We start from the raw sequence: 15,865 nt of genomic DNA on the forward strand, positions 1-15,865 counted from the left end.
TATGTGACCTAAACTTACAAGACACCGGATTCCATGCAAAAATAACTATTTATGCAACAAACTGGTCATTCATATGTAAAAAAACAGGCAGAAAAAAATCCAAAATGTACTCAAATTTAAATAAATACTTTAAATAACCACTTAAATAATGAGTATATTAGTACAAATTCAGGTCCAGTAAAAGAACCGATAAATCGACGACGCGACTAAAAACCTACAAAGTCATTTGAATTGTATTATTCATTGATTCCAACCACTTCTAGAACCCCTGGTACAACAACCATTTCAAATCTACACAGTTTGTGCCTGGAATACGACGTCAGACACACAGAATGACGGGCCCGCCACGTGATCCCGCGCGATTACGAGATTGTGGTGGAGCGGGTCCAAGTGCCCGGGATCGATCAGGCAGGATTAATGCAGCAGGAGTCGTCCGTGTCTGGCCCAAACGTCGAGGCGATCAATGAAGCGCGGCCTACGTTCAAGTGGCTGGTGATCAATAGCACTTAGGGGCCCGGCCGACCCCTAACTGGATTAATGTGACAGGAAGAGCCGACTGGACCCAGTCTGGAGCAAAAGGAAGTGTTCCAGAATAAGGAAGTAGCAGCTTCAGCGCACACAACACATCCTGCAAAAGCAACGATGTGGATTCTTAAAGAGGTTATTTTGTCTGCTTTGTAGTTAAGAGTCATTATTTTATGGTTTGGACATTTTAAATCGCAATATCGATCTAAAACGACTGGAATAAAAGAAGAAAGTAAAGTGAAAATGCCACAATAAGTAAAAACAGGACAGAGAATATTTCCTTTCCTTTGTAGATGCTTTTACAACATAAATGTGTGAAACCAATTTCAGTTTGATGTATGAACAAAAAGCAGTCGGATCAGCGGTCAGACTCACTGCATCCGTCCTCGTCGCTATGGTCACCGCAGTCGTTGTCTCCGTCGCACTGCCACTGAGCCGGGATGCACGTGCACTCTCCAAACGCACTGACCGCACACGTGAAGTGGTTCTTCCCACACGAGCACTCGGCGCTGGCCCCTGCTCCTGGAACACACAGAGGAGGACACACCGGGTTAGACCTGGATTAGACCTTGATTAGACCTGGTTAAGGCCTGGGTTTGGGCTGAGTTAGACCTGGATTAGACCTAGATTAGACCTGGGTTAGACCTGGGTTAGACCTGATTTAGCCCTGGTTTAGACTTAGCCCTGGTTTAGACCTGGTTTAGACCTGGGTTAGACCTGGGTTAGACCTGGGTTAGACCTGATTTAGACCAGGTTTAGGCTGAGTTAGACATGGATTAGCCCTGGTTTAGATCTGGTTTAGCCCTGGATTAGACCTGGGTTTGACCGTTTCAGAATGATTAGCAGTTTAATCTACTCTTGTAATCCTCTGTTGCATAAAACCAGAAACTGAAACCCACGAATAAACACAAACAATAATGAAACAAAACATACAACACAAGACTTTATGCTTTATGATTTCACAGATTTAACCGATCTCCTGACCATCTTGAACACAACATGCATCTTTTGGCACAAAAAAATGAAAAAGATCAAACCAAAATTGTATTGAATTTCCACAATTTGTCAAAAACACTAATTCTGTTGACAAAATATTTACCCTTTTTTCATAGTTTTGGCCGGTTGGTGCTACTTATACTTGTATTTATACTTATACTTATACTCCGGAGCGACTTATATGTGATATTATTTGTTTTTTTCACTCTTGCAACCACATTTTATACTCCATTGCAACTTATATGTTTTTTTCTTCTCTAGTTTGCATTTATGGGCTGGTGCGACTTATATTTCGGTGCGACTTATAGTCCGGAATATACAGTAGCCAATTCTATAATGAAACACACCTTCTAAATGAAATAAATCAAACAACATTTCTGTTCAAAATCTCACTGAATTTTATTTGTTTTAAATTCAAAATCGAGTCAATCAGGATTTTACTAAACAATCTCTGGATTTCCATGTTGATTTTATTTCATTAACACAGGCGTCGCCATATTTCGACACAAAAAAAGTTAAATTCATACTTCCAGAGTCGACTAAAAAGACCCTGATCTGATCACTGACGACTAGAAATGACTCAATTAAAATCCGATAAATCCCACCGCTCTATTCAAAACCCAAGTCAAACACGTTCTGCCTTTAACGGCGATCCGGACGCAGTAGTTCCACTGTCCAAACACGACTCGCACGTCTGTCTTTCTGTGTCTGAATTCATTCCCACTTCCTCCTCTCTCAGAGCTAAACAAACACCTTAAACACACCGGCTCGTCCTGCAGATTTACGACCGCGCTCCTCGTCGCCCCGGTGTTTGCTCGGGAAACATCTTCGTCTGTCTGCCAGGACGGATGTGGCGCGAGAGCGGGTGCTTCATTACTGCGCCGCATTTGTCACTGACGGTCCCGAGTGAGGGCGTCGCGCTGCCTCGTCCCTCACTGACCCACAACACGTCTTTACGCTGTGATTAAAAATGTCGGGCTCGTGCCGCTTTATTGAAATCTGATATTTACAGTGTTCGTTTAGGAATGTCAATAAAGGAAAGAAAGCGGAACAGAAATGTACTGCTGTGCTGCAAGGATTCATAAAACTAGCGTGACTGAAGCTAAATGCAACTCGAGGTGTGTTTTTGATCAGGAAACATGGTTAAAAGAGGAAAAAATATGCATCATATTTGTCCTTTAAAATCCACTATGATTAACTCATTATCAAATACCATTAGATTGAAGGTGACATTTCGGTGATACTTTATAATAACTACATTTATTCCTGCCGTAGTAAAGCATGAACAAACTTATCAGGAACACATAATTTGTCAACTTAACTAATACTCTTAACACATGGAACTAAAATGCCATAATGATAAATATAGTTTAAATTTCTCTTCCTGTTTGTAATTGATGATATCACACAAGGAAAGTACCCAGCAAACACTGGGGAAAAAACTCATCTAATGTCACAATTGTTTTAATTTGACAAATAAAAATATATGAGAGTGACTTTATTTCATTTAGTTAATGTTTAGGGGGTCAAAAAATTAGTTTTTTTGTGTAAATTCTAAATGAACTTTGAATGTGATGTCACTTCCTGTTATTTTCTACATATTTTTTTCATGTTTTCTCCACAAATACCTGTTTGATTGGTGTGAAACTATGAGTAAATATACCAAATAAAGTCAAAAGTAGAAAATTGTAAAACCATGTCACGGGCCCTTTAATCCTAACCTCTATTAAGTAGTTACTAAACCTGAATCATGCTTATTAAAACATTTGCTCATTATTAAGTAAGACTTGTTCATGCTTTGTTAGTTATTATAAAGTGGTACTGACATTTCTCTCCTTTTGTGAATAATGTTACAGTCATTTCACATTTGTCTTATAATTAAACCTGAACTAAGACATTTAAATACATGTTTAAACACATTTCTGTTGGATTACATAATAACACATGACTGTCGAAATGGGAATACTCAAAAAGAACTAAACTGTGAATATAAAAAGTTAGTTGACCGCAAATGACCATCCGCACACGAGTAAAAACATTCCTTCTGCCCCAAAACGACAGTGTAATTTTGCCCTCGGACCACCATGACTCAGTGCAATGCGGTTCTCAACAGGTGGTCCCGTTGCGCTGCGCACCGCTAACCCCGACACTACGCCCCCAAAAACCCACGACCAACATTCAACATCCAGCCACCTCCAGCCAGGTGGCATTCAACCATTCTGCGTCTGACAGCTCCAGAGGCAAGAGGCCAGCGTGGCACAATGGTAACCCAGAGAGCAGCGCCCGAGCTGGGGACCAACAGTTAATTAGGCCCCGGACCTCCCTGGAGACTACCTGGAGGGTCTGGACGTGAGGTAACGGCACGTCCAAGTGTCTTTTGTCCCGAGTTTCACTTTGAATTACGTGCCACGTATTTACGACTTGAGCTCTACAAATGAACTTGCCATGTGGTATTTAGCTTGAATTTAAAGGTTTTGAGTGACATAAACACGTAAGCGATCGACTCCTTGTCAATGTGAAAAGAATAAACTTGAAAACATAAAAGTATAACATTTAAAAAGTCCAATAAACAATATGTAAAAGAAACAGAACAGAGAGTTGTGTTCATGTTGTACAATTTGATGTTTTACAGTTTTTGAAAGAAATATCAAAATGTCTCATCCACAGACATTATGATTATTCTCTCTCTCTGTCTCCACACATTTTCATACATTTTTGTATTTTCAACTGACAAAAATGACATATTTATGTTTGAACAATGGCGCCACTCTCTGAAGCTGTTGTTAAAGAATAATTATGTTTCATTCGTGACGACACTAAACTTTGTGCTAGTGTTTGCATCACGTGGCCCGGCCCAGTAATGACAGCGATACGGACCACAAACGGGTCGAAAACAGTCGTTACCGGGGACTCCCTGGAGGGTCCGGGTGTGAGGTAAAGGCAGGTCTTTTGAGAGTTTTACGGGGGCAGATGTGGCTGAATGTGGCTGAATGTGGCTGAATGTGTCCGGCCCGGAGATGCCTGCTGAAGGGAGGGTTTACAAAGGCACAGCGCGACACACGGCAGGGCAGCGCTGCTCAGACCAGCGGACCCCACACGTGTGACTGCAGATAATACTGAGGGGGATTTTAAGAGAGTTTGCGGGTTTGCACAGGTGTTCATTTATTGTACCAAGTATTGCCCATGTAGAAAAAAACTATTACTCAATATTCCAAATGCTGCAAAACGTGGACAGCTTAAGGATGACTCAAACCGCTCAGATGATAAAGGACTGGACACATATTGTAACTAACAAATGCACAATGGGAAAAAGAAGCTCTGGACTCAACATGAAAAGAGACATATTTCACACAAAAATTACAAAATCGGACAATTATTTTGGATTTAAACTTTCTTTTTTGTTGGATGCCACCCCTTTATTTTCTGACTTTATTCCCTTATCTTTCTCTAGTCCTGCCCGTTTCTCTTCATTATTATTTATTTATTTTTCTCTCTTTTGTTTTGTTGCCGTTGTTTGATTTTGGAGGGAAATTTAAATATTCAAATATATAAAAAAGTTGACAGCTTTAAAGTTACAATAAAGTGGTGATGTATTTTTGTGCCAGTCTAAGTAAAACTTCTGACATAATCTGTAATATTTAGGCACAAGTTAAACTATTCTAAACTCAACTATCAGTGCAAACATTTTCCATAAATACGTCTGCTTTAAATTAAATGCATGTATTTTGAATTTTGATGCAGTTTACTGACTTTGCAGAAACGGTCGCATGCGGTGTAACAAAAAAGCTAAAACTTGTGCTGATTTTTATTTGTGCCTGCTGACTTACAGTACAGGGTCAATACTTTCCAGCACGGCCTTGCAAATCCAACAATTCTGCCTTGAGTTGTTTGAAGTGTGCTGTATAACATTTCTGGTGGGAGGTTACACTCTATCTTGTTCAAATATTTATCACTGTAGATGGAGAAAACATCACACATCAGGGAAATTCAGAGTGTTTTTGACGATCGGAGGGGAGAGGATTTTCCAACCAGGATTCATCAAACTCGTGTGAATGAAGATTCACTAGCAAGGACCACGACCCCAGATACGATGCAAGGTGTTTATTGGCAGGGGAGAACCATGAACAACACGAACGTACGAAGTTGATGCCGTTTTGGGTCTTCTTGCGATGAGGGCTGAAGGCTCCCGGGCCTCGATACCCCCAAAAGAAGCTTAACGAGGCAGTGCGGATTGGCAGAATGGAGGACGAGGAGGTAATGGTGTGTGTAGACCTGTAAAGTCATGGAGAACCAGTGCTCCACGATATAATGAGGCGGTCAATGACGCCTTAACTGGAGGGAGATGTGGCAGCGCCAATGTGGGAAAAGTTTGGTAGGAAATGTGGGGACCAGGCGTGGAACGACTTTAAGTAAAGGATGAACCAGATCCTGAGTCCTGCTGGGAAGTGCCACTTGACGACCAGTGCACAAGGTCTGGACGGATTGCAAAGGGGCTCGGAATAGATCGTGTTACCACAGTAATCCTGCTGTTTTAGGGGAAGACATAAGCGTTGGTTGGAGGTCCTTGATGCCGGGGTGAGGAGAACTATTGTGGACAAGACGGCCTCTGAGCAGGGGTACGCGCCTGAAGAGACGTCGATGCCACTCGGGTAGGCTTGAGTACTTGCAATGTGACTGGTCGTCGAAGGTGAATGGGAAGTAATTAGTTAAGGTTAAACGTGGTGAGGGTAGAACGAAACCATGATGGAAGGAACGTTAACGGAGCTGGATGGTCTAGGAGGACTGAAGCACCTGAAGCGGAGCTTATGTGTGAAACGTGGTAGCTGAGGTTGGAGGAACTGGGGTCGATGATGTTCCACCTCGGTGGTAAATGTTCTGAATGTATTTGTTGATGATACAGGGTCATCGGACTGGACGGCCATGAACATGAATGGCCCGACAGGAAGACAGCAATCCTTATAGCATTGGTCTTAAAGAACCCCCAAACCGGCTGATAGAACGGTGTATCAAAGTGCAGCAGCAACTTGATGGACTGGATGAGAATGACGACGCTTTGGAGTGATGAACCGAAGACGTTAGGGTCGGGAGGTGGGAGATACAGGGCTTGTCCCAAGGGAATGATCTGCATGGTAAAGTTGGTATAACCAGCTGCTGTTTGGAAAACTCCAAAACTTGGCGGACCAGTCTCCCGGTGCCCGAAGGGTGAAGAGGCGGCGGCATCCCGGTGCCCAAAGGGGGAAGAGGCAGCATGAGGGAACAGGCGGCATGAGGGAAGAGGCGGCATGAGGGAAGAGGCGGCATGAGGGAAGAGGCGGCATGAGGGAAGAGGCGGCATGAGGGAAGAGGCGGCATGAGGGAAGAGGCGGCATGAGGGAAGAGGCGGGAAGAGGCTGCATGAGGGAAGAGGCTGCATGAGGGAAGAGCGAAGAGGCTGCATGAACCTCACGGAAGGAGGAGACATGGCATCCCAGTGCCGGGGGGAAAAGGGGGGGGGGGGTTGACCAGAAAGTTGACCTGGCATCCCGGTGCCGAGGGGGGAAATAAAGTAGACCTGGCATCCCGGTGCCGAGGGGGGAAATAAAGTAGACCTGGCATCCCAGTGCCGAGGGGGGAAACAAAGTAGACCTGGCATCCCAGTGCCGAGGGGGGAGACAAAGTAGACCTGGCATCCCGGTGCCGAGGGGGGAAATAAAGTAGACCTGGCATCCCGGTGCCGAGGGGGGAAATAAAGTCGACCTGGCATCCCGGTGCCGAGGGGAGAAAGACAGTCGACCTGGCATCCCGGTGCCGAGGGGGGAAAGAAAGTAGACCTGGCATCCCGGTGCCGAGGGGGGAAAGAAAGTAGACCTGGCATCCCGGTGCCGAGGGGGGGTTAGAAAAGGGGGAAATAAGAGACCTGGCAACCCAGTGTCAGGAGAGCATGAGAGAGGGCATGAGGTAGAGATGTTTAGTAAAAGTTAGTGTTCATGGTTAGGGGGAGGACGAGGAGGAGATCTGGCATCCCGGTGCCTGGGGGAGAGAGCATGAGGGGGTAGAGAGCGAGCATGAAAGAGGGGGCATGAAGAAGAGACACACTTGTTCGGATTTGGTTTAATTTAGAAATAAATGAGAAAAAGTGAGGCCTATTGCTCCAGGAAGAGAAAATTGCAACCTTTCGCTGGATAAGATCGGGGCCTGGCATGAACCCGGCGAGAGGGAGGGAGAAGGAGGAAGGGGGAGAAAGAGAGCTCGGGTGAGCGAGAGCGAGGGTAAAGGACGGGAGGAAAAGGAATGGAAGGAATGAGGCTGGAACCTGGCGACGTAAAGCCAGAGATGAAACGCTAGAACCTGGCGACGTAAAGCCAGAGATGAAACGCTAGAACCTGGCGACATAAAGCCAGAGATGAAACGCTGGAACCTGGCGACGCGGTGCCCGAGGATGAAATGCCGGAACGTGGCAATGCGGTGCCCAAGGATGGAAACGTTAGAACCTGGTAAAGACTGTAACCGAAGCTATAAGCTGGCGACTTTGAGTCAGACCGAAACGCGGTAACGGGATGAAATGCTGGAACCTGGCAACGCAGAGCTTGAGGATAAAAACACTAGAACTTGGCAACGCAGTGCTCGAGGATAAAATGCTGGAACCTGGCACGCCAAGCCAGAGGGTAAACCGCAGGAACCTGGCGACGTAGCCAGAGGATAAAACGCAGGAACCTGGCGACGCAGTGCCAGAGGATAAAACGCAGGAACCTGGCGACGCAGTGCCAGAGGATAAAACGCAGGAACCTGGCGACGCAGTGCCAGAGGATAAAACGCAGGAACCTGGCAACGCAGTGCCAGAGGATAAAACGCAGGAACCTGGCGACGCAGAGCCAGAGGATAAAACGCAGGAACCTGGCGACGCAGAGCCAGAGGATAAACCGCTAGTGCCAGAGGATACAACGCAGGAACCTGGCGACGCACTGCCAGAGGATACGATGCAGGAACCTGGCGACGCACTGCCAGAGGATACGATGCAAGAACCTGGTGACGCAGTGCCACAGGATAAAACGCAGGAACCTGGCGACGCAGTGCCACGGGATAAAACGCAAGAACCTGGCAACGCAGTGCCGGAGGATGAACCGCAGGAACCTGGCGACGCAGTGCCAGAGGATGAACCGCAGGAACCTGGCAACGCAGTGCTAGAGGATAAAACGCAGAACCTGGCAACGCAGTGCTAGAGGATAAAACGCAGAACCTGGCAACGCAGTGCTAGAGGATAAAACGCAGAACCTGGCAACGCAGTGCTAGAGGATAAAACGCAGAACCTGGCAACGCAGTGCTAGAGGATAAAACGCAGAACCTGGCAACGCAGTGCTAGAGGATAAAACGCAGAACCTGGCAACGCAGTGCTAGAGGATAAAACGCAGAACCTGGCAACGCAGTGCTAGAGGATAAAACGCAGAACCTGGCAACGCAGTGCCAGAGGATAAAAACGCAGAACCTGGCAACGCAGTGCCAGAGGATAAAACGCAGAACCTGGCAACGCAGTGCTAGAGGATAAAACGCAGAACCTGGCAACGCAGTGCTAGAGGATAAAACGCAGAACCTGGCAACGCAGTGCTAGAGGATAAAACGCAGAACCTGGCAACGCAGTGCCAGAGGATAAAACGCAGAACCTGCCGGAACGTGGCAACGCGATAAAACTATTAACTTGGCGACACGGTGCCAGAAGATTAACGATGGGGAAGGAGAGGAGGGGGGAGAGATGGCAGGGTAATTTTTTTTATTTTATTTTATTTATTTTTTTAAATATACGTTTTCATTATTATTTTATAATAAACATACATACGTTGTATGCATTTATTTATTGTTATTTTGAGCGATGCGGGAGGGGTGAGCGAGTAAGGTGAATTAATTACTTTAAAGAGGTGAGAGAGTCTGGCTCCAAGGCTTGAGTGATGGGCAGCTCGGTGCGGAAGGAAGGAGACAACGGAGGAGGAAGGAAACGACGGAGGAGAAAGGAGACGAGGGTGAGGATACTTTACCTGGAGGAGCCGCTCCTGCCCGCGAAAGTGGGCGGGGCAAAGCGCGCTCCGCAGTGGAACGAGAGTTAACGGAATTGTGAGCGCAAAAGAGAAGTTTAAAACATCATGATTTGATGACGGTGCCGTGGTCTGGAGACCTGCCGCCGTCCACGCGGACGGTCAATGTAGAGAGAAATGACGAGCGCGTGCGGTGGGCGCTTAACAAGCGAGGCCGCGGGATGAGGCTGGGATGACGCGGGCGCTGGAAAGACCGGAGCGCTGGGAGGAGGGCGCAGGACGCACGGCGATCTCAATACCGGACTAGCAGAAGTGATGCGAGGTGGGACGCCGGAGCCTGGCCGTGAGCGAGAGCTGAGCCTGTGAGAACAGCTGATGGGACCGGTCCTAATGGGACACCAGTGGAGGATGGCCCGGTGTGGCTCGCCTGTGCTGGGCCGATGCATCGAAAGGAACGAGGTCGAGTTGATCCATAGAAAGGTCGGGAACGAGTGTGTTTTCGAGCGAGGCTCCCGCCGCCGTGGAGCGTGTGCACGAAAATCACGAACACAGGTGTGTGTGATCTGGATGATTAAGTAGTGTAGCCGCAGGAAGGGGCGTGGTCCTGCTCCCGAACTTAAGATAACAAACTTATCTCCATTAAATACAACATCAGAAATGTTTTTGATGAGGAACAAAGTTAGTCCATGGTTAAAAGCTAAAGAAAAACGTCAATTTAATATCATATGTGTCCTTGAAGAAAGTATTTTATGTTTTCCTGTCATTTTGAGGGTCTAATTACTATAGTTTTGCATAGAATTGGGTTGAACTGAGAAATTAAGAACAACACAATATTATGACATGCGGAACTTTACAATACACATTTTGGCACTGACAGTCCATCAAAATTGTCCAAAAACATGCTTTTAAATAACTTTCTCAGGTTCAAGAATCACGAAAAACCGCAGCTACGACCACAAACGTGCAGAAACATGATCCGACACGGCCGTTTGAAGACTGTACATCAGCTTTTTGCAGCCTTTTAAATGTGCTTTTAGTATGGGAAATATTCACACAATATTCTAATTATGCATATTTCCAGAACAACTGCGATAATAGGTCTTTTTCCACCTGCCACTGTTTTCGTTGGTTCTATTTTAGCTCTGGAGATGCGTCTAATGTCTGTGGCTCAGCTCCTGGTCCAGTCCCGGTTCTCTTGACAGCTCACATGTGGCACTCGGGGGGGGTTTGAGCTCCGCAGTTTGGTCCGGATCTGGGGCTTCTCCTCGTGCCTCAGTCGGCCCCATCACGCTCCGCTCGTCTCCACCTTGTAATTTAGCCTCTGGGAACTCGGGCCAAACCGTGACGGAGTGAGGGATCCGGGGGCCGCACAGGCACATGTTCGAGCAGGGCTGGGAAACGAGAGGAGGAGGAGGAGAAACGCCACGAACGAAACGTGCTAATGTCGAGTTGAACTGGCAACCTCGGATGGATTTTGACCCGGGTCTCCTACGTGAAGGGGGAACACCTATCCCACCTGCAGAGCGCCTTGAGTTTGATTGCAAACAAGACTTATCCAGATTCTCTACTTTGGTTCTCTGGGCACTTTACTATGTTTAATAAGCATCCTGACTATAAGAGCTCTCTGTATATTTGACTCTGAAAACACTTCCTCTGGATTTGTGCGTCCGGGTGGGGAAATCTCACCGGCGCTCCAGACAAACACGGCGAGCGAGACTTCAAAGCGTTTCTCGGAGTGGCGTCGGGGGCCGAGCGCTTTGGGCCGTCGCCGGGGTCACGGCTTTTCTCACCTGCTCATCTCACTCTTATTAAAGGCCCGGTCTTATCACAGCGCCAGACTCAATCACTGTCCTTCAGAACGAGACGCACAGAACAGGTTCAAGTGCCTCTGCTCAGCTGTCAGTCAGAGTCAGAGGTATGGAGGGACTGGAGGGAGGGAGAGAGGGAGAGAGAAGGAGAGGGGGAGAGAGTCTGGGAGAGAGAGACCGGAGAGGGAGAGAGGGGAGAGAGAAGGAGAGGGGGAGAGAGAGACCGGAGAGGGAGAGAGGGGAGAGAGAAGGAGAGGGGGAGAGAGAGACCGGAGAGGGAGAGAGGGGAGAGAGAAGGAGAGGGGGAGAGAGACTGGAGAGAGGGAGAGAGAGACTGGAGAGGGAGAGAGAGGGGAGAGAGAAGGAGAGGGGGAGAGAGACTGGAGAGAGGGAGAGAGAGACTGGAGAGGGAGAGAGACTGGAGAGAGGGGAGAGAGAAGGGAGAGAGAGGGAGGGAGAGACTTGGGAGAGGGAGAGAGAGGGAGAAGGGGAGAGGTGGAGAGAGACTGGGGAGAGGGGAGAGAGGGGGAGGGAGAGAGGGGAGAGAGAGGGAGGGAGAGAGGGAGAGAGAGAGGGAGAAGGGGAGAGGGAGAGAGAGAAGGAGAGGGGAGAGGGAGAGAGGGGGAGAGAGACTGGGGAGAGGGGAGAGAGGGGGAGGGAGAGAGGGGAGAGAGAGGGAGGGAGAGAGGGGGAGAGAGAGAGGGAGGGGCAGAGGGACAAAGTCGTTTTGTATTCCAGAACAAGAAGAGCTTAAAGGAGAGACATATTTCATCATCACCAGATGATGGCAAGAACTAACTGTAAATACACCTCCAAGTAACTACATGAGTTGTTTCTCAAAGTGTGGTACGCGGGGCACTCTGCAGTTTGATTTCGAGACAAATCCATGTTCTGTGTTTGTCCTTGTTTGGGTGAGTTGTTGTGTAGCACGGCCTTATTCATGGTTGAATCAGCTTTTTACCATTTTAAAAGAGAATAAAATCTGTTTTGCCTCAGCACAGATATATTGTAAAAGCATCTATTCAGGCCTTTTCTCTGCATCTAAATATAAAGTGTTTTATTCTACGAGAAGCAGAAAGTGCAGCGTGAGCATGCTAATGTCTGTTAGCTTTAGCCTTGAGCTCGTGAAGTGTATAATTATCTGGATGCTCAGAATGCATCAGGTCAGTGTGGAGCTGTAAAGCGTTTAAAATGAACAGTTTTTCCCATTTCAAAGCAGTCAAAATAAGGTTCAGAGCCTTTACACCACCAACCACACATGAACACACCAGGAACTACAACAAAACAACTTTCTGTGAATCATTGATGAATTTCAGGGCCTTTTTCTTTTGCACAATTACACACGGTCACACTCCATAAACTAAAAAGGTGTTTTTTGAAGTCGCGGCGTAACTGCAGCACTTTCCCAGATACTGTTCGGGCTACTTAACGCAACACGGACTCGTTTCAATAATACATGCTTTCTTTCTGTTCCGCAGCCAAAGTATCACCAACTTCAACACGCAATGGTTCCCCAGACTGTGTCATCTCAGCTCCACTGCAGTAAAGTGCGTCCTCTGCGTCACCCGGAGCAGGAGCGAGCCGTAGAAACGATCTTGGGACGGTTTCTCAGCCACGCGCGGGCCAAAAGCACAAGCGGGGGACCTTCGAAAACCTCGCTGTAATTAATGGACTTTTAACAGACTTCTGGGAGCGCTTTGGGAGAACAACAGTCACAGCCCATTACGTCCGACACACGTGGGAGGAGTTGTCCTTTAGTCAGCCCAAAACGGGGGGAAAATAACCTAAATAATGACGCGCTCGCGGTCGAATCTCGCCATCCCCGGAGATCAAACGCACAGAAACAGAGGAGGAGGAGGAGGAGGAGGAGGAGGAGGAGGAGGGCACGTCGGCCATCTTGCTGTGGGCAGGAGCCACGCTCGTCCGGTGCCAACTTTGTGCGTGTCGTCTTTGAAAGAGGTTCAGGAATTTTAAAAAGAGCCTGAAATACGCAGATCGTCAACTGTAAAGAGGAAGGCTTTTTCGGTGAGGTCGTTGAGATGGAGCGAGATCGAGAAGGTCCGTGAGTTCGTTAATTAAAAGTCAATTATGTTTGCTCCCTCGACACACAGGCTTTCATGTGGAACAAAACCGTCCAATCTGCCTCTACATTTTGTTTTATTATTCAATTTCATGTGTAATTTTTGTAAACCATATGTATCCTACACTAGGCTATAAGCACGAAATCAACCAATCACGATAAGCCCTTAAACAAACAAACAAACAAACAAACTTTCCAAAATTAAACTGAGATGTTGTGTGGTTCAAGTGTATATTAGTTTTACTTTAGTTCAGTTGTAATTTGAGAGGAACGTTTTTAAATAAGAGTTTCAAAATACAGGAAGTAGAGCCGAGTTCTAAAATGGAATCCCTCTGTGATGTCATCAGTGTGCGACGTGCCACTGAAAACACAGAGATAGTTTACACTTAACAGATACACTTTTCTCATCACCATTTGACAAAATAAAGGTCAAATCAGCACTGTTGTGTACTTTATATGGATTTTGACTCTTGTTTACAGTCCGGTTGCTAGGTAACAGTTGTGGAATTACCTATGTCATATTTGCTGCCCATGTCCAACCAGGAAGTACTATTAAAAACTTGTCAAACTGGGGACAAATAGGCAAAATGTTGAGTGAAATCTGAAATATAATTGTGTTCACTGCGTTTTTGTGATATGTGTAGTTCAACCCGACATAAATAGTCCAAACACGACAAAAGTATGTAGTACAATTGCATTAAAGGGTCATCAAGAACACTTTTGTACTCATTTAGTAAATAATGTGAAGTGTTTCTTTCTTAAATGATCATAAGACCCTCTATGATATACTTTAGTGTACAATACGAGCGAATGTCTAGAGCTGGTTTGAAAGTGAGCAGAAATACCCATCCGCCTTTAATCTCGTAATCCATCTTGGCTGTGAACACAATCTGTCGGCTTTGGGCTAATCTAAAACGTAATTCCCCCAAATCTCATTTTGTGTACTGCGAGTGTCAAAATAGAGACGAGAGCGGCGACGCAGCGGCTCGAGAGGAAAGCTGATTTCACGATAAACAAGCATGAATCAAAGCCAGTGTGCACAAGTCTGGAAAACATTTGATTTTCCCCCGAAAGCTCATAAACATGTTTTAGAAGGATTTATGTCACACTTTACGACTGCAGCGTTTTAATAATGCACTTACTGTAACTGATACTGGCCCCGGATCAAACTCATTTAGTCTCAAGTCTGACGTTCAAAGGCCAAATGTGGAGAAGACGTGGAGAAAAGGGTCAAAACAGAGACTTTGAAGTGTAACTGGGGTCGGGTGATTTTTAAAACATCAAATTGTGATCTGATCCTAGGACAATTTGCATGTTTTAATTATTATATATTATTTGTATTGAGTATTTATTATTTCTGATTATTATTATTGGTTAATTTTGCACATAAGGATGTCACAATGTCCATTTTTTTACGTTACGATTATTGTGAGAAGGAACATCTCTATGTATTTATTATATATTCACACCATGAACAAACTGTGAAATCATGTATATTCTTTCATTCACATTGTCTAATTACGTCACAATTCCTCCTGTACGTGATTAGCTTTATGAAATCAAACTCTCTGATTGATGAAGTAAAGTGTACACTGACAGTATGTTTACTTTTTATGGGTATAATTGATTTGAATTTACTCTGCAATTGTGATCATTTTTGCTCTAATGAGTAAACTGACCCAAATAATCAAGTTTATCGATTAAAAGGACATTTACAATGGTTTAATCAAACAGTAACTTTTTAGTACAGTACCGGTACTTATAAACGGATCGTAAATTGTAACACAAAAAAAAGTCCAGATTTATTCCTCCAAAGTCATAACTCTATCTCTTGAAAAGGCCAAACTGTTCATTGAACATTTGAACTTATTTGAACAAAACTGGATTTACTGCACAGCCTTTTTCGGAGCAGCGGCTGAAACAATAATTGGGACTAAATTAGGCCAAACACAAGACCAAACCAAGAATAAATGTGAATATCTCCCTTCTTCCCTTTCATTGCAGAGGTTAATGAACACTACTCACAATTTGGCCTTAATTAAACCCCCCTCACCCCCGCCCCGCCCGTGGGGTAAATCAGTCCAATGGGAGCGCTCGTATTTGCAGTGTTTGCATTCACATCAGCAGAAACACTTCTTTTTCTGCACCTCAACTTTCAAACCATCACCGAGCACAGACTCAAAATCGTACACACGCTCACACTCAAGGGCCCGTGCGCTTTGGTCACACGCTCACACTCAAGGGCCCGTGCGCTTTGGTCACACGCTCACACTACTACATACGGCGCTAGGGTCGTCTCCATGGGCTCAATATCGATTTCAATACCACAATCATTAAAAAACACTATTTTTGTAGAGGCATTTTTCAACACAAATAACAGTTGTTTCTTTAATATTATAGTGTGGTCTGATATTAGTCCTAAAATATAACTCATAACTCAAGATCATTCTAAA

General features: G+C 45.7%; 1 protein-coding gene across 3 annotated transcripts in view; it reads right to left on the minus strand.

Moving 5' to 3' along the window:
• The window catches only part of lrp4 (low density lipoprotein receptor-related protein 4), a 200,548-nt gene that overhangs the window by 98,998 nt on the left and 85,685 nt on the right, over window positions 1-15,865 (minus strand). For all 3 annotated transcript variants that reach the window (XM_072464854.1, XM_072464853.1, XM_072464855.1), the window contains exon 2: window positions 901-1,047. In XM_072464854.1, the coding sequence (XP_072320955.1) occupies window positions 901-1,047 (147 nt within the window). The remainder of the gene's footprint in view (window positions 1-900; window positions 1,048-15,865) is intronic.

This window comes from Eucyclogobius newberryi, unplaced genomic scaffold (assembly GCF_026437365.1).
Source record: "Eucyclogobius newberryi isolate DKJ021-1_F unplaced genomic scaffold, fEucNew1.0.hap1 SCAF_5, whole genome shotgun sequence".
Classification (NCBI taxonomy): domain Eukaryota; kingdom Metazoa; phylum Chordata; class Actinopteri; order Gobiiformes; family Gobiidae; genus Eucyclogobius; species Eucyclogobius newberryi.